Below are 21,933 nucleotides of genomic sequence, written 5' to 3'. Positions count from 1 at the left end.
CTTGGTTACACTTATTGACTTGGATGGATGTAATAACAACTTTACTGCAGAATCCTCATCATCGCTTCAGTGTTGTTTGAAGCAATTATTAAAAATTTTGAAATGCTCTCGTGTCAGAAAGTCTTGCTAACCTTCTTGTTTGATTGGTCTTGTTTTTATGTACTTCTAAATGTATCAAATAATGAAAATTTGATAAATATTGTATCAGACAGAGGAGTACATAAAAAGCTGAGACCTATCACTGTCTTACAATAGCAACCTGGTTGGAGAGTTAATAAAGTTTTTATGGTGAACATACAGATACAGAGCAACAACAGTCACCAGCGAATCTCTAACTTTGTCTTTCTGCTGTAAGATAATAAGCTGAAAGATGATAAAATGCTCTTCAAGAGATAAGAGAAACAGTTGGACGATAACTCTTCAATCAAAATCCTTCCCTTACTCGTAATCCTTTGACCTTGTCCTGTCATAAAACATATTTACAGTATGACATACATCATCATTTATACCTTAAAAATATATATTAGTCAAATTTTTATATATCACATTTCATATGACAAGCATAGACCTACTGTGCTTCAAGATTAATGGCAAAGATTCACGACTTATACATGACGTGACTATACATGAGAGGAAAATATATGAAATAAGAAGATATAACTGATATTAAAAGCATAAAACTAAAATAGTGAACAAAACATTGCTTTTATAACCATTTGAAAGAAAAGTGAGCAAAAGGAAATAACACCATGCAGTTCACTGTTGACTGCAGGGCATCTGGGCTCACTCCGGGTCGGCAAATAAAAAAATAGCAAAACCCGGCATGGTTGTTACTGTGTAATAGAAAAGACAGGAGAGAGTAAAATATGAATAATACAACAGGAGAGGATGCCGACTGTAAAATCGATCTGTAAATTCAGTAACATATAAAAATACACAACAATAAAGGACGGGTACGTGAATAAAGGATGTGCAGAAATAAAATGACAAATAATATTTTACTGGAATCAGCAAAGTTCTGTTGCCAGGAACACTGAGTCACTTCCCTTTTACAGTAACGGCACATAAAAAAAAACAGTTGCTGCTCTGCTGTTAGTCTAGTAAGTTCACCCTGATCAGGATCTTTCTTTTTCCCCTGCTCTGACACAGAACAGAACAGAAACTGAAATAAACTGCAGCCGAGAAGTGTTTGCACCATCACAGTTAATGGAAACGGAGATTAAAGTGCAGTTTCATGAAAAGTGCAGACTGGAATAAAGGAACTGATTTTTATTTATTCATTTACTTGAGAGAGAAAAAACAGTTAACATGTAATAGTTTCAATTGAACTGACATTCTGGACGTCCATGGAAAGAAATAAGGTGTATTCTGCTTGAATTCTGTACATTTTGCAGCATATTTGGGCTCATAAAAAATCTGACCAGACAACAACGACAACAACAACAAAACATCAGACAGTCTCTTTTTTAAAAAGTAACAAGTGTTCAATATGTCTGTTGGTCCCAGACCATTGTTGCCTCAGAACTACACAGTTTGTGCTTGGAGCTTCAACACCCCTCCTGTTCCAAAAGCCTCCCTGAGTGTGGGGCAGTGTCCGGGGCAGGCCGTGACCAGCACCCTGCACCCCCCTCTGTCCCTCAGGAACCTCTGTAAGGACACATCGAAAACGTGGTTCCCTTCTCTGTACCCATCCAGCAACAGCAGGGCCTCGCTGGACCTGGTGAACGCCGTCCTCAGCTCATCCTCCATGGATGTCTTCTCCGTGAGAGAGAGTTGAGTCGCTACTTCCTGAAACAAGTCTCGCTCCACAGCGCTGCAGTCGACATGTAAGAGGAGTCGAAGGGAGCTGAGGCCAAGGGGGCTGGTCGACCCTTCGGTCCAAGAAGAGATGAGGATGTGGGCCACGGTCGTCTTCCCGCTTCCTGGGGGTCCCTCAAGGAAAAGTGTCTCTCCAGCTTCTGGGAGTAGAGCTTCAAGTTTCACAGCCTGACCCTCACTGAAAAAGAAACACACAAAAGTCTGTAAAGTACAGACCCGTGCAATAGAAACAATTGCTTTATTTCTATAATGCTTCTTTGCTTATGGCACAATTCGACTTGCAAAAACGATAAGTCAGCAAATTCCGGGACACTTTTCATCCTTACTAGGGTTATCCGAGTTTGTGAGAGCTTGACCCTATAACTTGTAAACTTCTTCTTACTTCAGACCCTGAACATGCATCATCACAAATGTCATTATGGTTTATGTTTATACAAATATGTTGATGGAGGCTAAAAAGGCACGTGAATTAATATTCTTTTTGTCAGTTACATTGGGACCACACACATCGGTAGTTGGAGTAGAAGAGGGCTCGTTTTGTCACACCACAATTCTCACATATCGAAGTAGAACTCCAATTTTGTTCCTGGAAATGAATGATAGAAGCGGGAAAGTCTGGCGTCTGCACGATCGGTTCAGAAATTCGTATTTGTGACTAACTTGTTTTGCAGCTTGTGAGGCAGCTCCTCCAGACCGAAAGCTCCCCACGAGCGCCCCACGTCTTCACCGAAGAACTGAGAATAATGCTTTTTCAGAAACACCCTCAGATTTTCCTCCATGGCGTCTGCAGACAACAGAACAGACTTGATCATGTCTCTATTTTGAGATGAAGACGAAGCAGGTAATTGCAGCAGAGATGTGAAGGGAGTCGGCTGAATCTAGCTCAGCACCTTCACGCTGTCTGGACTCGTCCTGTTTTTTGGCAGGTATAGTTTAATAGAAGACATAAATCATTTGAACAATACCTCATAGAGTCACTCACCTTCATTAGGAATAGTTCTCTCTTCCTCGTTGTCTTTATCTATTTGTACACCTGATAGAAAAGAGAGAAGCATCGTCAGAAAACTAACAGAGATGATCAGTAATAAAATTAGCTTTTCTACTCTATCAATATGGTAAATGTTATTTATGGTAAATGTTATTTATTAGCAACTAATAAGATCATAATGAGTTTTAGCCTTTGTAACGTACCGTTTGTTTGCTTGCTACAATTTGGTTAAACCACATCTAGCATGTATATTTTTTCCCCACACGATTTTTTGCATCGCTGATCGCGTATGAAAAATAAAAAATACATACGAATGAGCATAATATCAACGGCGCAACAGGAAGTCATCTCTGTGTGAAAGAGTCGACACATCAAGACTTAGTATACATAACAAATACATGACATTTTTAGTGTAATGAATCGTCATGGCAGTACGTATGATCTCAACCTTCGAAACGCAACAGAAAACTATTTGTTGCAGCTCGTCTTCTGTCGTTGTAGTCGCCGCTTCTCGCCTGAGGCCTGAGGCTGTAGTCCGAGATCAGCCTATCAGCGTCAGGAGCCATGAGCAACCAATGTGTCAACTGTCACATCCTTTCCCCTTTCTGTAGAATTTCCAGAATATTTCCCTACACCGACAGCTTGTTGTAACCTCACAAACCGCTGCTATGAACCGTGAGGAATGCAAAACATATTTTGTGGCAACACAAAAGGCATCGTGACGTAATGCTGTGCTGATGTTCTTAGGGGCTCAGTAAGAATCAATGACACTCGACCGTAAAAAAAATGAAATAGAGCACTTGCTCTGTTTAGACTTACAGGTAGCAGCAGAAAACGGCCTGCCATCGCCCAGAAGGTTCTTGGCACTGGGAGACCTGGATCCTACCCCCCCAAAAGAACACATCACTATTAATACAGTATGTTGGTACATAGTAATGTGTGTGAGCCCATTTTAGCAAGGATAACACAAGGGTGGAAGTCATTATGTGTGTATTGTTCATTTTAGCAGTTTTAGTTATGTACAGTAAATCATTAAAACAGCGTAATACATGTATACCCGAATGGGAGACAGCCTTTGTTTTACAGCATGGTGTTTTACAGTGGTTTACGTTAACTCATCGCTCTACAAATGTTTGACAGAACGGTGATTCACCGTATCTTCCACGTGTGATGACCAGTCCCCTGAATGACTTATTGTTATTATTTCCTGTTCTATTTCTCTATACTTCCTGCCCCCGCGGGTTTCCCACATTTTCGGTAACCCGAGTCGCCCTGACATGTTCCACCTGTGTCTCATGACGTCTGTCCTCTGTGTGTGTTTGTGTTTCTGCTTCTGCTCTGTTCCCCCGAGTTTCCCTGAGTCGTCAGCAGCTTCTGTCTGCCGGCTGGACCCTGCTTCACTGCATCATCTACCTGCCTTGGTGTATATCTGCACTTGTCTTCATACAGTACATATTGTCATACATTCCAGATTGTCATTTATCTGCAGTGTCCTGACCCATAACTGAGGATAGACTTCTTATCATGTTCACACATTCATATTCATATACATTCTATTTTGAAATGATGGAGGCGTTTGTTTGGGGGGGGGGGGGGGCAAACGTAATACCAATACGCTATACCATAAAAACCATCCATGCATTTACAAGTTCCCCTGACACACAGACCAACGTTAACCGGGTGTTTCGGTCCTTTTTGGGTTTTGACACATGTCGGTTCCAAAAAGAACAGAGTCATGCTCTCATGAAGGCACAACAGGTCACATGCTGATAAAATTCCCTCAAGAGCCGAACGGTGCACATGATACGCATACAGTAAATACCAAAACATTTCACAAACACTTCCTCTTTTCCGTGGTAAATTGACTGAGATCAACATCAACATGTGTCTCGGTCTGTACGGCAGCTCGCGCTGTCTTTACTGCTGAAATGACTCATCTGGACGGTTACATATTCGATGCTGACTTATGAATCCAGGTGAATCCTTGTTCCCTGTAAATCTTCTCTCAGCGTGACGTCACCCATCCTCCTTCTGTCTCTATTGTTATCACATGTATCTGTTGTTGTGTGTTGTTGTGATATTTGCATCGTGGCTACAGTATTTATAGCATGTATTGCTGCCATTTGTCAATGTGTCACTTATGATGCATTGTCTCATATGCCAGTGCCCAAACCCCAACATTCATTTGTTGGAGATTTTACCCGACATTGCAGAATCAGATTTTTAATATTTTGTTCCTCCATTCTACACCTGCATCTTGTGTACTGCTGTTTTTTTTCAGTGAACTAAACGTGAGGTGCTGTTCAGATGAAGAACTGACCTTTTTTTCGCCGTAGATACATCAGCACGGCAACGCTGACGACAGCCACTACGACGCCTATGCTCAATATCACAATGAGAGCATTGTTTTTTTTCTGTGGAACAGGTATTTCCTCTGTGAAAAGAGTGAAGAAGGATTAGTGTTAAAATGTGTCTATAAATCAGCAATGACAGAGCCAGGACAAGTGTTGACATTTTGTGATGCACGCTTTAAATATATTTGGCCACTTTGGAAATAACCAAATATACCAAAGGCAATTGTCACAAACTTCCCCTTACTGGTCTAGCAAATTTCGTATCTATTGAAGTCATGCATGCTTGGCTAATAGCATTTTTGATTCCAGTCAGTTAGTTTTACTTTGTTCTTTTTGTAGACGTGTTTAAAATCCATTTTCCAGCTCTTATCTGATTTCAGGTGCAGTGATCGTGGGTAGCAGCTTAAAGAGTCCAAACTATCACACCTAACAGTCATTGGCACCGACAGGACAGCGGAAACAAGAACAGCCTACATATTTATAAAAGCAGGCACACATTCCCACACATGATAAAACTTTTCGCTTCAGAATCCTACACAGGGTGAAAGCTCGTCACTCTGCTTATACAGAACTCTTGTTTTTCTTTATTAGAAATGGATTTCTTTTTTTTTTAAGGGCTGACAGCAGACGTCTCTTTCTGAGAGAAAACAAGCAGGCCTTGGAAACAGCGGCAGATAGTGATAAGGAAGCATATTTCTCATGCGCACACAAAAGGCTTCATATAACTTTTTCTGCCAGTTGCTTTTTTTGTGTGTGACCGTGCACAAGTTCAAATTGGGACAATTCGGCTTCAGTGTTCAGTTATTCATAGCAAAGGGCCTCTGGGGACAGAGAGAAGGGTTGAGACATGGAAGAAAGTTCCCTGGTTGGACTTGACCTCTGGTCATGGTCAACATTTCGAACCATCTGTCTGCTCGCACGCTCTCTCCAGTTGAATATTTCGAGTACTGTCTTGGTGGGAAGCCTTTAAGGAAAAACATACCTGGCAGACGAAAAGTTGCAGAGCGGCCGTCGTTTGTGAAGTTACACGTGTAGCGGTCTCTGTCTGATGAGCTGACGCGCATCTGGCTGGTGACTTTGTAACGCTGGTCTGGTGTCGGCTCGGACGTGGTGTTGGCCCTGAGTCTCTGCAGGTTTTCATCCTGCCACACCACAGACGACTTCGGGTATCCCTCTGATTGACAGGTCAGCAGCACTCCATCCCCCTCTGCCGTCCTCTCAAGGCGTTTAGTCACGGCTGTATAAGGTGCTGGAGGAGAATCAGATGGGAAGAATCAATCAATCAGTCAATCAAACTTTTGTTACATAGCACCTTTCAAACCAGTCAAACGCAACTCAAAGTGCTTTACAGGTGATTGACAAAACATAGGATATCAAAAGTGAGCCAAAGACTCAATTAACTTAACTGAACTAACGATTTAGAGACTAATACATACCAAAACAGTCATTCATTGAAAAGACAACAGTAAAAAAACTAGTAAAACATCAATAAATATAAGTATAAAAGACCACACAAATTAAATTATACTGAGCTGAAGAAAGCTCGATAGAGTTATATGTGGTAAAATAAATATTGATGATCAACACTAAATGCTAAAACACTACATAAAGGCCAGGCTGTTCATATTAGCACCACTATTGATTTTAAAATGAGGATGAAGACATATTGATATTTCTTAGGGGAAGATTTTCAATGTCTTAATAAATCTGACTACAACTGGCATTAGTTTCATTTCCAGAATGTGAGGGAAACTGCCCAGAAATGGACCGTATGTTGCAACCGCTGCACAAGATTATTCCTAGAACCAAAGTGTTCACCTAAAACCCAGAGACAGTCACACACACGATGCTCACCTACTACAGACAGAGCTATTGTTTTGTAGTCGGCTCCTTCTGCCGTCTCCACCAAACACTGGTAAGTACCAGAGTCATTGATTCGTAGCCTGGAGAGCTGTAGAGTGACCAAAGAAGAAGAAGAAGAGTTTGTAAATGTCCAAAAGGCCAATTGACATGTTATGTTCTCACAAACTAGGTTCAAATTCTGTTGCATTATACTCAACAATGTTCCAAACAATTCATCAATTAGACTCTAATCAACTTCAGTAATAACATTCATTTTGGTAAATGATTTGGCAAAGTGTGTGACGCAGCAAATCTTATTAAATGAAAAATGGTGGTACTTTCCTGTCTGACAAAACTGTGAGCACAGATATTAATAAGGGGGGGAATGTGATCCTTTTAGGGCAAGGGTTACAGTGACGTTTCTAGGCCACCCTGTGATGAATGGGAAATTTGACCACCAGTAATTCCCAAAAGGATGAAGGGATGAGTTGGCTGAGAAAAGATTTTTACTGGAAATAACTTTATGCACGTAATCACCTTTAACTTGGCCCAGCCTTCCCTCAGCTCCTCGGTGAGGAGTCTCACTCGGCCCTGATACTCCGGCGACGCCGAGCGCTCCGCTCCGTTGTTCATCTGGTACACTTCCCGATCAGACTCGGGTTTGATCCAGTGCCAGGTCACCTTCAGGTCAGCGCTAGGATCCGACGACTTGGGCTGAAACCTGCAGCCCATCACCACGTCTCCTCCGAACTGTGACTCGTACATGTTTCGCTCTGCCTCAACAGTGAACAGGACTGTGGGAATAAGAAAACAAATGTCAGGGTTAACGTGAAACTAAAAGCTGGTCCACAGTTATTCAACGTTTTACTGATAGATATTGTTTTTGATAAGATTTTGTCCTGCTTGTGCTCTTAATTACTCATCAATGTCTCCATTGCTGTACACACCTGAGAGAGATGGCTGAAACACCACAGGCAAAATTACAAAAATGGTCCAGTCCATTGAGACCTGAGGGAAGAAAAAACAAAAGGGAGTTTTACAGATGTTGAGCCTCATGACCATGTTTCACCTCATGAGTCATTTTACTGAAGAAGGCTGGATGTGGATTCCACTGCCCCAACAACTTTGATCTAGTTGACTTAACCCCGGGGAAGAAAACCAAACGTCACATGACACTGAGCCATGCGTTTTTTTATCCTACTCTTAGCATGACTTACCTCAGCACACACAACACGCACGCACACACACACAAACACACACACGCACACACACACACGTGGCAATGATTCATTCTGACACATGCATTATTTTAAGAGTCCTTCCATCCAATGTGCTTTACATAAACTGTATTTCTTTAATTGTCCTGTTGGGACCAGGTCTCTACCTTCAAGTCAAGTACTTTTATTTTCATGAAATCCCACACAACTCGACGTGCGAAAGTCATCATGTGATAAACACATGATGAGTTATTTTTCTGTGCAGTTTTCCTGTGAAAGAGGTTTGCCTTTGAATGTGAGTGAGCTGTCACTGTTGATTCAGCTCAGTGACCTGTTTGTCTCACTGTAGACATCGTTGAATTAAATTTTAAACAGGTCACTTATTAAGTTAATTATTTGATGCACTGGAAATTATTCCAATTACACAGTTGAGATCACATTTACAACCCAAAGCTAGGTGAGGAAACTGGACTAGTTTTGAGCTGGATACAATATTTGTTAACAAACACATTGCAAATCATAAGTAGGCTAAATAAATGATCACTAATAAACGTATAATACCAAGGCTGAGTGTAAAGTAGTGAAAAATGACAACAACAAAATAAGAATGAGAATAAGAAATTTAGTTTTAAAGTTGTGTAAACACAGGCAGTCTTTTATCAGCTCATATTGTTTTCTTACCTGCTGTATCAGCTGGTTATATTTTCATAAATTGTTTCCTTCTTCCTTCAACTGATAATGAATGCCACTGCGCTGGAGTTTTATAGTGAGTGTGAGACACACCCACAAACTCTGAGCATTCACACGGTGGCTAAACGCCCCTGAAGGAAGCAGAGAGCTCTTTCCTTCCTGTCAGGAAAGAGCCAGTGGACAGTGGTTGATATCTAATACCGTTGCTGGACATACCCAGAAAATAACTTTTATAATTTGAACTGCAAAGGCTCAACTCAAGGGCATCCAGCCCTGAATCGTAAAATTTTATTGGTATAGGCAGATTTCTATTTATCTGTTGCACCATAACCAGTGCTACACCAACACAATATATATGAACAATTTCATCTCACCTGCCATTTTTGATTTGGAATATATATACAGTACTTGTTATTTCTGTTTTAGCAGCTTTAGTAAAACTAGTTAGTTCTAGTTAAATTAAAAGTCATATTTACTCAGAGTTTATATATATATATATTATATATACACACACACACACACACAAATACAGACAGTATATAAAGCAGATAGTCAGTCTGATAATGAAACTGTGATATCCCCCCCCCCCCCCCCCCACCGTTTCTGCTCTCCTCTGTCTCTATTATCACTTTCTTACTCAAGTATGACCTCACGCGTACAGTTGAGTTTTACGTTTAGTTCCAGCAAATCATGTATGACTGCATTTACAGTATTCACAGTCTCACTTCAGGGGTTCTAATACAACCGGTATGGCCACAATTCAGTCACATTTCTTATGGAATTTTCTGTAGCTGCTTCTGTAAAACCTAATCAAACTGTATATTTGATATATTACAACAACTAAGTGTTCACATCCAATAAGCAAACAAAGTATTATTACAATAATGTAAAAGTATTCTGTTACAAGTAACAAATTTGGATTCAAAATCTTACTCTAAAACATGTTTTATTATCAGGAATGAAAAGTAAAGGTAGTTTTTATGCGGCAGAATGGCCCATATTAGAGATTTATTAATAAATATGAATAAATCTGCACTGTTCACTGCTGTAGTTGGTGAAGTTTGAGCTATTTTTCAGTGTTTAGGAGTTTAATGTGTACAGATCCATCAAATATTTTGCATGGTAAGTCGCAGAAAAGGGATATACTCAAGTTAAGTACAATTACCACATAAAACTTTCCAGCTTAAGTCAATTTCTTGTTTTCACAGAATCTTTCAAATGCACCTCATTGCTTTCATCAACAGATGACGGTCGGTAATTGTCAACCATGCAGTTTACAGGACAGAAAAAAACAGTAAGTGGATCTTAATTTGAGACTTCAAAAGTCAAAAATGAACATATATGCTCTATAGTTCTGTATGATTTCTGGTGATTTAAATAAGACTCGGCTTGACTTAAAATCAGTCATGTCTCTCAGGTTCCTTCCTGAAAACTGAACTTATTCTGTCCGTGTTGCTCTCTAGATGTGTCCCCAAACACACAAGTCAACACGTGGATTTGGGAAAGCTGGAAATTTGACTGGAAACAATTTTGACAAAAAGTTTTACAAATAATCTCATTCCATCATCAGGTTACCACCAATCAGGTGGAATACCTACATTCAAAAGGCAAAAACCGAAGATCTGGCAGAGATTACATGGTCTCATTAAACTGCATGACTCTGTAAAAGCTTTCAGGGAAGTCCGTCCCTTCACTTACTGGCGCTCACATTTAGTTGACACATGACTTTTTTTGTAACTCAGTAACATGACATCAGCACGTCTGATGTTGTTTGTTGTTGTGGTTGGCCATCCATCGCAGGGCCACATACAGAGACGGACAACCATTCATTCTCACATTCACACCTACGGTCAATTTAGAGTCTTCAATTTACCTAACCCCATTCTGCATGTCTTTGGACTGTGGGAGGAAGCCGGAGAACCCGGAGAGAACTTCTTGCTGTGAGGCGATAGTGCTGACAACTACACCACCGTGCAGCTGTTGTGGTTGGCCGAGGGAGATTATTTTTGTTGCACAAACTTGGTATGAAATGGTTAGTTTCTCTTTTAGAAACCCCATGGGAAATCTGAAACTCTTGGACTTTACCACTCACAGGTAAAGCAGATGAAAGATAATACGTGTTTTCTGTCAATTTTTGCTGGTTGTGATGCGGATGACATGTATACTGTTAGACTTGGACAAACATCTTATCATCTGATAAACTTTCAGCAGGCTTATGTATGCTACCAATAAAACCCATTTGTCCAGGAAGGTGAAAGTTTGCCAACGCTGTGGTGATGAATTGATGACAAAAAAGAGAGCTTGGCTTGATGTGGTTCACTGCAGTGTGAGGATATCACATCTGATGCATTTTCACTTCAGAAATAAATTAAAAATGCAGACTGAAATGCCAACTCTCCCACATTATTGTCTCACCTGTGAAGGTCTCTGCTCTTTTATCTGTATACTACTTATAATCTTTCTTCTCTGCTACACTTTTACTCCTTTAAAGTTGTGATTACTGTATATCTGAAGTTAATTTGCAAAGTAGTATTTCATATTTAGAAAAACATTATCCAGCTTAAACTGACTTAAGTTACATAAAGTGACTGAATGTAGTTAAGATAACTTCTCAAAATTAGACGTAATTTAGATTGTGATCCAAAGTTAAAGTCGAAAAAGTGTAACACTAATATTGAAATACAATTTTAAATCATTGCATACATAGGTACTCGGGAGTGACGTCTTTTTTAAGGTCTGATTTAAAGACTTTCTCTCATAATTTGACACAAAGCACCATTTTACTCAAATTGGAGAATTTCAAAGTATTTCAATTACAAAAAAACTTAAATCCACTTACTGTGTGTGGGGATAAAAATGTTCAAAGGTGGGGGTTGATCGTCATCTGGAGAATGAATTCAGGATCATACCGAAACTTAATTTCAAGTTGTTCCTTCTAATTTCATTCATGATTAACAGGTAAAACTACAAAAAAGGGAAGAGAACACAAATGCTCTATTTCATTTTGATCTCTATGATTCCCACAATGTCCAACAGAGAGAGACATTTCCCAATGCAACCAATCCGTGACATCACAAGTGTCATCTGAGGATTTCTCAACACCAGTTTTTTCACTGACTCAGAGGAGCAGAGGCCTGTTCAGGAATTGTGTGACCCCTTAAGTGATGTCAATATTACCATAAGTTACACCTGCACATTTTGATACATATTCACATGTATATGTTTTTGTGTCCTTTCTTTTTAACTGTTGTCCGATTTGTATAAATGTACCAACAGTGTGTACCCCGTGCAATGACAATAAAATACTATTCTAAATCTAATTTTATTACATATGATTTTTTCCGCGATGAAATGACCGTGGCACTCCTCTTATTAACAACGAGTTTACAATGACTAGCTTTGGTGGCAGGCTATATAATATTACATAATGTTACATTAATTATATTATATTATATTATATTATATTATATTATATTATATTATATTATATTATATTATATTATATTAAATTATATTATATTATATTATATTATATTATATTATATTATATTATATTATATTATATTATATTATATTATATTATATTATATTACATTATATTATATTATTATAATCCCACCACAATATGAGTATCTGACATATGTACATAATCCTTCGTTTCTGGGTTTGCCATGGTATTTTCCAGCGTTTTATTTTGAAAGTGTGAACGGAAGTACAGTGTTTGCTTCTTCCTGTTGGTAGCACATGACATTGGACGAAGGGCAGATAGGAAGTGTGACAGTTGACTGTTTTCAAGGAGGTGGTGGACTTTCTTTTGTATTGATAATTGATGTTGACGTGCCCGCTTCAACCTCGTTATTCCCGTCTCCGTGACGAGCACCGTCACTGTAGTTAGCTTAGTATATTCGGTATGTAAAGTTTTTTTTTACGTTTTAAAACCGAAGCTTACACATCAAGTGACGCGGTGACGCAGGAGAAGCTTGTTTTATTTTGAAACACCTGCGCTAATTGTTAGCTTAAAAAGCTCTCAGCTCTGTGTCAAGTCGTTGCTACGTGTAGCTAGCAGCTCGCGCTTCATAGCTAAATGTACGTGTTAGACAGGGTTAGCATGTGTTAGCATGTTGTTATTACACTAACAGTGCTACTGTACAGTACAGTGTACAGTACCTGTAATGTACCGGTACTGTACACTGTACTGTACTGTCTGACACGTGCACAATGACACGTGCTGGTGAACCAGTCGTACCTCAGTACATTTGTATGTGAGTGTAAGTTTGCTGCGTCTTGTTGTGACCGCAGCATCATTTTGAGTGATTGTGTGTGCAGGTCAGCTGTGAGGAGGAGGTCACCACCAGCACCACCATGGGGTTCCTCCTGTCCAAGTCCATGGATGCAAACTTCAAGAAGCAGCAGGAGTTCATGCTGCACAACGCCCGGCTGCAGGTGAAGCCACGTTCCTCTGTGTTCACTCACTGGAGCATCACTGCTGCTTTTCTTCTGATTTGATTTGATTCATAACCTTCCGTCGTTTCCTGACTCAGTGGCCTTTGGGTACCTTGAACGTCGCTATATAAATAAGTTATTGTTATTATTATTATTATTATTATCATCATCATCTTTATTATTGCTGTTTCAGTTTATACTTACATGATGCACGTTCCTAAAATGATATCTGTTTAATCCAATTAACACAGCCAATGCAGGAAAACAGGCAAAACAGATTGATTTGCCTTTTCTTTCTTGCACTGTCTGTATCTTTATGTCTGTCTCTCTGTCTGTCTCTGTCTTTCTTTCTTTCCTTCTCTCTCTCTGTCTGTCTGTGTGACTTTCTTTCCTTCTCTCTGTCTGTCTGTCTGTCTGTCTTTCCTTCTCTCTGTCTCTGTCTCTCTGTTTCTGTCTTTCTTTCTTTCCTTCTCTCTCTCTGTCTGTCTGTCTGTCTGTCTGTCTTTCTTTCTTTCCTTCTCTCTGTCTGTCTTTCCGTTTCTGTCTGTCTCTCTGTCTGTCTGTCTTTCCTTCTCTCTGTCTGTCTCTCTGTCTGTCTGTCTTTCCTTCTCTCTCTCTGTCTGTCTGTCTGTCTTTCCGTCTCTCTGTCTGTCTCTCTGTCTGTCTGTCTTTCCTTCTCTCTCTCTGTCTGTCTGTCTGTCTTTCCGTCTCTCTGTCTGTCTGTCTGTGTGTCTTTCCTTCTCTCTCTCTGTCTGTCTGTCTTTCCTTCTCTCTCTCTGTCTGTCTGTCTGTCTTTCCGTCTCTCTGTCTGTCTGTCTGTGTGTGTTTCCTTCTCTCTCTCTGTCTGTCTGTCTTTCCTTCTCTCTCTCTGTCTGTCTGTCTGTCTTTCCGTCTCTCTGTCTGTCTCTCTGTCTGTCTGTCTTTCCTTCTCTCTCTCTGTCTGTCTGTCTTTCCTTCTCTCTGTCGGTCTGTCTGTCTGTCTTTCCGTCTCTCTGTCTGTCTATCTCTCTGTTTTCCGTCTCTCTGTCTGTCTGTCTGTGTGTCTTTCCTTCTCTCTCTCTGTCTGTCTGTCTTTCCTTCTCTCTGTCTGTCTGTCTGTCTGTCTTTCCGTCTCTCTGTCTGTCTATCTCTCTGTTTTCCTTCTCTCTGTCTGTCTGTCTGTGTGTCTTTCTTTCTATCTTTCCTGACTGAATCACTCGTTGTCAAAACGTGAACAGTGTGAATTTTAGCATTTCCATGTGAAGACCGCAGGTTTTACTGCTCTCATTATCATTTTTAAATAAACAATTGTGTGGGTTTTTTTTGAATTTGTATCATTATTCTCCTTTTGGGGCCAATTTGTTGTGATTTATTCTTGCCTGCGAGCTGCCGAGCAGCAGGTGGGGCGCGAGTGTCATAACACCAATGACATTACCCGTCGTACACCCAGGAGGTTTGTTGTGTAGCCGGCCCCTTAACTGTCTGAAGCTCCAGCATCTGTAAATGTGGTAGATGATGACTAATATTCCGCAGTAATGGCAAATGTTTGGCAATTGAGTTTCAGAGTGCTCTCGTTTGGCTCGTGACAATGACTCACCTGTGCACATGGGTTTGTTTGAACATTGCTGTAGTTCGTCCACATTGTTTCATTGGCTTAACTTGGCACAGATAGTTTTATATTTATATCACGCTCATTATTACACTCATTTCTCATCTTACAGTTGTTGGTCTACCTAAAATATAGCCATTACTTATCATTTCATTTTGAGAAATACATGTAACCTTTCAGACCTTGGCTGAACAAAACGTAAACAGATTACTAAGGTTAGAAAAAACAAAAACCAACAAGTGTCATTAAGGGTCAGATGTTATGCTCCTGCCTGTAGCTGGGGGTTTTTTTTTCATTCAACATTTAAATTGTATTTTGACATCAGCAGATGTAATGAGTAAGATGGACCCCAGCAATTTCAGAATAACTATATAGCATCACTGTTGCCTCCCCCTTACATTAAGATGTCAAAGATGATTGCTTGCCAGTGTTTTCAAGTCACATCAGTCATATCTAATTGTCACACTCTTGCCTTGTGGATCCATAAGTCAAAGTCAAAGTCATTGTGTTTGAATTACAGGTCCCTCTCAAACATTACTTGAAAATTGACTGGACGTGTCTAGCGTGTCCTCTTCTGTGATGCATGTCATATAAATGGAAGCTCTGAAATGACGTCGATGAGGTTTTTTTGTTCACTTTTGATTTAAAATGGGTCTTGATTGATGATTACAGGGTTGCGCTTTTCGATCACATTCGCTGAACTTGAGTGGGTGTGGGTGTAAAGCAGGTGAGCATAGACCTTCCCACAAAGTTCAATTACATTTCATTGGGATTGCTTTCTACGACGAATACACACACCAGTTCACTAAATAATTAAAAGCTTTGTTTGTTTAGCAATTTTCAAAAACAAACAAACAAACAAAAGAAACCAAACATATGTAGATGTAATAAAACAATGCGTTGTCACAGCCAGGATGTAAAGTCCTGTGTCATCTGTGTTCAGTTGATTTTTAGACGGAAAAATGCAGCCACCACTTTATTTTTTCTCTGGTGATGCTAGTTTGTGAACGCTGCGGGAATTGGTAATTTTACATTCTAATCTTAACATCTTGTGAAAATGGTTGAGCTGAAATTGTCCATCTTGAACACAGAGACAGTTTCCATTTTTTACACCTCCAATGTATTGCATGTTATTCTATTCTACCCTCTCTTTCATAGAAACTTACATGAAGGTGACTCACGGGTATAAAATAATATTGGTGACTGGAATTGGAATTGGAATTTTTTAATTCATTCATCGAGAGAGCGAGTGACTTCACGAGAGCTGAAATCTTTCTGTGTCACCTATTACCACACATTTCTCACTCCTGGCTCTGAGAATGGAGAAGTAATTTCCCCTTGCTGTCATTGGGAAGGGGTCTAATCAAAATATAATTCAATTCTTGACTCATTAACAGCCCCTTTGTATTTGGTTGTTCATCTCATCTTTGTTTCATTTCACAGAGGCGTCCCGGAGTTCCCTGTTTTTTTTCACTAATTCCTCTCAGCGGTCCCCACAGGTCGAGAACAAATGCTGTTGATTACGGAAGCCGTTTTTTTTCTGTCATTTCCAGTTCTTTGAAAGCGTATTCCACTCAGTCAGTTTCTCGAATGTGAACCTGTGACCAAAGTGTGTGCAGCTTCCTCCTTCCTGGACAGGGTCGAGGTTGTAGTGAGAACGGTCACAGCAGTGGATTTCAAAAGGGAGTAACTTTCATGATGAAACTTCTCGAATGTTTTCACCCTAAATTACCCTTTTTAAGTTTTAAGGTCGCATTTTTATATTAAAGACACAGTTAGAATAAAGTAGGGCTGTAACTAATGCTTATTTGCAGTATCGATTAATCTGACTTTTGTTTTTAATGGATTCATAATGTCTATCCATCCTTGGGTCCATTTAAGACGAGCAAATATGTGTTCGCGCTTGCCCTACATGTGAATTTAATGGACTTTTCCTCCTGGCTGGTAGCAACCTAAAGTATTTCAAGTTGCTTAATATAAAGGCATCCAGTAGAGCACATTCAATAATATAGGTAACAAAACTGAAAGGAAAAGGTTGTCACATTGAGAGTGTTTGCTCTCGCTCCATGTCCACTCATAGGGTTAGGGTTAGGGTTATCATAAGATGGAAATGCGTCATAGGCAACGATAACATACATGATGACGTGCGTCCCTCCTCGGTCTCGGTCTCGGTGTGCCGAAATTAATTGTGGGGCGTCTATTTCTCCTTTCCTTTCGCATAGGAAAGTCCAGTGTACCCAAATGCTAAAGGAGATAGGAAAGGAAGCATTGAAGCACCTTTCCTATTCGTTTAAAGAGTTCGAACGGCTCTCATCGTGGCTGCCTATCAAATACTTCCGGGTCATGTATTGTAGAATTTTGGAACCTTCCTAAGCAAATTTGACAATTCGACGGTACGTACCCTTAGTTTTTACAAAAGACGAGCCGTAGTGCTTCACCCCAGACTCAGTGAGCTGTGATATTTCTCTATACTGTATATATCTAGGTATACAGCAAATATCTGCTGTAGATGTGCTGCCATGTTTTGTGCTATTTTTGAGTTTTTCCTTTAATGATAATTATTTGACTCTCCATAATCAGTCTAACAGCATGATTGTGCTAAAGGGTTGATTGTGCTCCATTACTGTGTTTTTACCTGCTTATGACGTCTCGGCCTGATTGTAGTTTAAAGCCGTTCTCTTAATTTTAGGCCTGTTCTCCTCGTCTGTAACGGACTTGTACGAGGAGCCAAACACTTAAATCAGCCAAACACCGACTTAATGTTGTTCGGACGGTCACCGCAGGAGAACAAATGATGTCATGTTGTAATCGCCAAAGGTATTTGATTCGTGCCATTACGTTCGCCCACTGACGGTATGATGATTTTCTGGGTAAGGTTGCATGTAAAAAAAAACATCTTTTAGCCCAATTAGAGAATGACGATCCATCATTTCAAGTACTTAATGAGATTTCTTTCAGCCTTTTTGATGCTAAGGGTGTAAATCACAAGGTTCATAATAATTCTGTGGACATTAATACGATAGATATTAATATGCGACTACATGATATACTATTGTTACATTTATATCAACCCACAAAAGAAACTATATGTACAAATTGACCATTTTATTTCTGAACTCTTCTGGACATTCAAATGAAAATATTGTCCTTTATGTGAAAACATTAAAAAAAGGGTTTTTTTCATCAACTTAAGGCACCTTAAACCTTTTAGAATAAATTATGAGGGTTAAAAAAAAAAAGAAGCAATTCACACTGACTCAAAAATATATTTTTAACAGTTGAAATAATTTACCCCTTAACCTACTAACAACTTTTAAGTGCACATGCAGTTCATTCTTCCTGCATCGCAGCTATCACACCGTAGGATCCCCCAAAAAAGACATTTCACTTACAGAACCAGTTGTAATAAATCCCATACAAATAATTCCACATGCTCTTAATACATATTGTACAAGTAAAATACTTAAACAAAGACTTTTGCATTTAATCATCAGTAGTTGGTTCACAGCTCATCGTCCTTTATCACAGCTTCCCTTGTACCTTCAGTCTTGTAGTAGTCAACACTTTTCAGTCAACTAAACGCTGATGGAGGGTTGACTGGTCGTACTGGTTCAACACATCTAGCGCTGGCAGTTGGTAAAACTCATAAAACACGTTGTTGCTTGTTTGTTTGTTTGGTTGAGGTCAGATTGTTCCTCAGAAACTCGTCTTCAGATGGTTCAGATCATGAGTCTGATTATTGCATTGTATTGCCCCGTACGATTATTTACAGTCATTAATCACTTTGCTTTCACTTGTTGTGCTTTTGTTTCATGTGAGATTGTTTTTTAAATTCATTCTGTGCACAACTTCAACATTCACAGCGCCGTTTCCTTCGCTATATGCAGACGTCAAAAGTAGAAAGAGGCAAGCTTCCATTAGTCTGTTTGAAGGCTCCCCCTATTTAATTTCTTTCACATTAGCTTCAATCAATCAATTAATAATCCGCCATTAACACGAATACACAGAACTGATGGTTCCAAAATCCAAATGCTGTTTCTCCAACATGTTGTAATTAATGTCATCGACTCAATTGAATGGCACTGTGGTCCTTTAAAATTATCTTTTTTGCATTTTTACATCATCAGTGAGTTAGTGACACATTTCTGTTGATTGGAAACAAAGGCTCATCGATGACACGTTTACTTTTTGAGAATAATGAGAATGTCAGGAAGCAGCGTGTGCGAGCGTGCACGTATGAGTGTGTCAAACAGGAAACGGCAGACAAAGGACTCGTCTGACCGAAGTGCTTCAGCGTGAATGCAGCGTCTCTCATTATTTCGACCCTTTTCTTTGTATATATTATATTTATATTTACATGATATGAAAATGCTTTATTGGCCACCATTCTTTAATTCCTACATGACTTATTAAAACATTAAATTTGGTTATTAAAGAATTGTGACCACGATACTTTGTGGGATATTTAAGAGTTTAAAATGAACATGTCAGTTACTCTCAGGTGGACAAACTGTGATGAATATACCGATTCTAAATCGAAATTAAACATATTTTGTTTGCTAATTGATTTTGTTAATTAGCTTGTTTAAGCGATTCATCTTCCTCTGATCTTTAAATATTTCATGTTGTGAAGTTGTATATTTGTGAGGCACCAGGCAAGCGTCCACATGTGGTCTTAAAGACGTCCTCTATTTTCTTTCTCGTGTGTGTGTGTGTGTGTGTGTGTGTGTGTGTGTGTGTGTGTGTGTGTGTGTGTGTGTGTGTGTGTGTGTGTGTGTGTGTGTGTGTGTGTGTGTGTGTGTGTGTGTGTGTGTGTGTGTGTGTGTGTGTGTGTGTGTGTGTGTGTGTGTGTGTGTGTGTGTGTGTAGATGGAGCGTCAGATCCTGATGCAGAACCAGATGAGGGAGAGACAGTTGGCGATGCAGATCGCCTGGTCCAGAGAGTTTCTCAAATACTTTGGCACTTTCTTCGCAGTGACAGCAGTGGGTCTCGCCGCCGGGTGAGTTTTCTGATGGCTCACACAGGTCAACCTCCATTGTAGACTATGTATAAAAATGGACGTAGTCACTCACCGGGTCTGGAAAGTGAAGGCAATGCGGAAGTGCCTTAAACCAGTATTCTCTGGAATGACCAGCAGAGGGAGACTTTACTGGTTGCAAGAAGAAGTCTATTTCTGTAGAAGTCTATGAGAAAATTATCCTTTGGTAAGTTTGACTCTGTCGGTTGTCATGAGTCTGACTCGTTCACTGTACTTTTTTTGCAGCGCCGTTAAAAAAAGGAAACCGGCCCTGTTGGCTCCCATCGTTCCTCTCAGCTTCATATTTGCCTACCAGATGGACAGCGCCTACGGGACACTTATTTATCGTATGAGAGGTAAGACTACACTGTCTTCATCAACACCCCCCCGTGAACAAAGATTAATATCAGCTCAAGAAAATATCCCCACATTTTTTTTCTCGTTTGAAACCAAAAATCTTTTGGTTCTGAGCAATAAACTTTTTCAAGTTTCAAAGACATCACCTTAAAACAAAACGCTGCACAACAGCACTGCAGGTTTACACAAACAGAAACTTGTTCCTTCTAAAAATTCACTGGATTTCAACCCCTTTTTGCTTCAAAATATATGATCGTTAAACTGATATCAGCAATAATCACCAAAAAATGTGTTAAACTACAACAAAGCTGTCACTACAAAAGGTATGCCTGCCACAGATTCACTTAAACATGGGTCAGACATTAATATATGTAATATTTAAATATCTGCGTATTCCCAAAATATACCAACGTGCTTTTGTTATTTTGAATTATCCTCACTGACCAGTTGTTTGTTTGCTCATTCAGAACCATGTTGTCTTTTTTTGGCACTAACAACATCATATGTGCATAAACTAAAGATAAAACCAGCTTTTACACAAATATATCAAACTTACCGACAAACCCACATCTGTTCTCTGAGACGCAGAAACACAATTATTATCACTCATTAGCTGACACTGTATATGTATAGTTTTTCATATTACAACATCTTGTATTTGTTTCTTCCGTCATACCTTCAGGGGAGGCCCAGAGTATCTTGGCGTCTGAACAGGACCGTCTGGACTTGCCTCACGGGACGCCGACCTTCGATAGCATAGAGAAGGCCCGCCGCGCTAAAAGCCACCTCGGCTCCTTCTTGGAGAAGTGACGAGTTGGTTGTTAGAGAGAAAATCTGAATCGTCCGGTCAACGCATTCACCCGTGCTGCTTTTCCATTATTCAAAAAAAAAAAAGACAAAACAATATCCAATACTAGATGCCTTTTTAAAAGTGGTTGAGTCCTTGTTTTACATTGATGAGCTGCCATGAACCTGACGTTTGTTCAAACGTTTGCATTTGATTCGTACAGATTCCATGGTACACTGAGACTCATGTCACAGTCTTTCCTCTGCATGAAGTCATGTGACCACTCTAAGACCCCAGAACACTAGCACGTAAATGTTAATGTTTCCAGGCAAGTAACTGGAACAATCAAATTGTGTCGGCAGCTGGAACAGATCAGACAACCAAAGTATTCAAAGAGATAGAGCTTTAATTTTGAAGATCGTTCAAATGGCAGACATTAGTCCACATTCTTATCAATTCAAACTACATCACAATACTTTTTTATCATTGAAGTTCATTTGCCAAGGTTGAATTTGGCTGCTAAGGAGCCAAGCTTTAGTTTGCACTGGTGCTCCTGTAACTTTTGTCGTTATTTTCATGGAGTATTCAAATTATGTAAATTTATCGAGGTGCTGATATTTATGCATTATGTATTCAGAAACATTGTAAATCGTGTTTGGCATCATGGTTACAATATTTGTAAAAAAAAAAAAAAAAAAAATCAGAAAGACAATTTTGAGTCAAGGTGCTTCTTTTTTTAATGTGAAATGCGAGAAACCAACAGAGACGGACGCTGTAAATACGAGACTAAACCATTTATGATCCAAATTTACACGAGAAGCCACACACACGC

The 21,933-nt window shown here is 39.6% G+C and overlaps 2 protein-coding genes across 3 annotated transcripts; one reads left to right on the top strand and one right to left on the bottom strand.

The window, feature by feature from the left end:
- Window positions 1–1,254: 1,254 nt before the first annotated feature.
- On the bottom strand, window positions 1,255–9,029 carry LOC118285256 (butyrophilin subfamily 2 member A2). Its single transcript, XM_035608766.2, has 10 exons — window positions 8,901–9,029; window positions 7,950–8,010; window positions 7,540–7,796; window positions 7,015–7,111; window positions 6,143–6,409; window positions 5,127–5,240; window positions 3,626–3,688; window positions 2,801–2,851; window positions 2,479–2,602; window positions 1,255–1,996 (listed from the first exon to the last, which is right to left on the bottom strand). The coding sequence occupies exons 2-10, from the start codon at window positions 8,002–8,004 to the stop codon at window positions 1,525–1,527; spliced, it is 1,500 nt and encodes a 499-aa protein (XP_035464659.1). The 5' UTR covers window positions 8,005–8,010; window positions 8,901–9,029; the 3' UTR covers window positions 1,255–1,524.
- A 3,607-nt stretch (window positions 9,030–12,636) lies between these two features.
- On the top strand, window positions 12,637–21,813 carry plgrkt (plasminogen receptor, C-terminal lysine transmembrane protein). 2 transcript variants are annotated; one of them, XM_047329359.1, is made up of 5 exons: window positions 12,637–12,708; window positions 13,236–13,352; window positions 19,809–19,939; window positions 20,204–20,313; window positions 20,997–21,813. In XM_047329359.1, exons 2-5 carry the CDS (start codon window positions 13,272–13,274, stop codon window positions 21,122–21,124), a joined length of 450 nt encoding a protein of 149 aa, XP_047185315.1. In that variant the 5' UTR covers window positions 12,637–12,708; window positions 13,236–13,271; the 3' UTR covers window positions 21,125–21,813. The 2 variants fall into 2 exon arrangements, with proteins under 2 accessions (XP_047185315.1, XP_035463373.2); XM_035607480.2 differs by having other exon boundaries at window positions 12,651–12,817.
- The last annotated feature ends 120 nt before the right edge of the window (window positions 21,814–21,933 follow it).

This window comes from Scophthalmus maximus, chromosome 20 (assembly GCF_022379125.1).
Source record: "Scophthalmus maximus strain ysfricsl-2021 chromosome 20, ASM2237912v1, whole genome shotgun sequence".
Lineage (NCBI taxonomy): Eukaryota > Metazoa > Chordata > Actinopteri > Pleuronectiformes > Scophthalmidae > Scophthalmus > Scophthalmus maximus.
The sequence above is the reverse complement of the archived record's forward strand: the minus strand, read 5'-3'. Positions and strand labels throughout refer to the sequence as shown.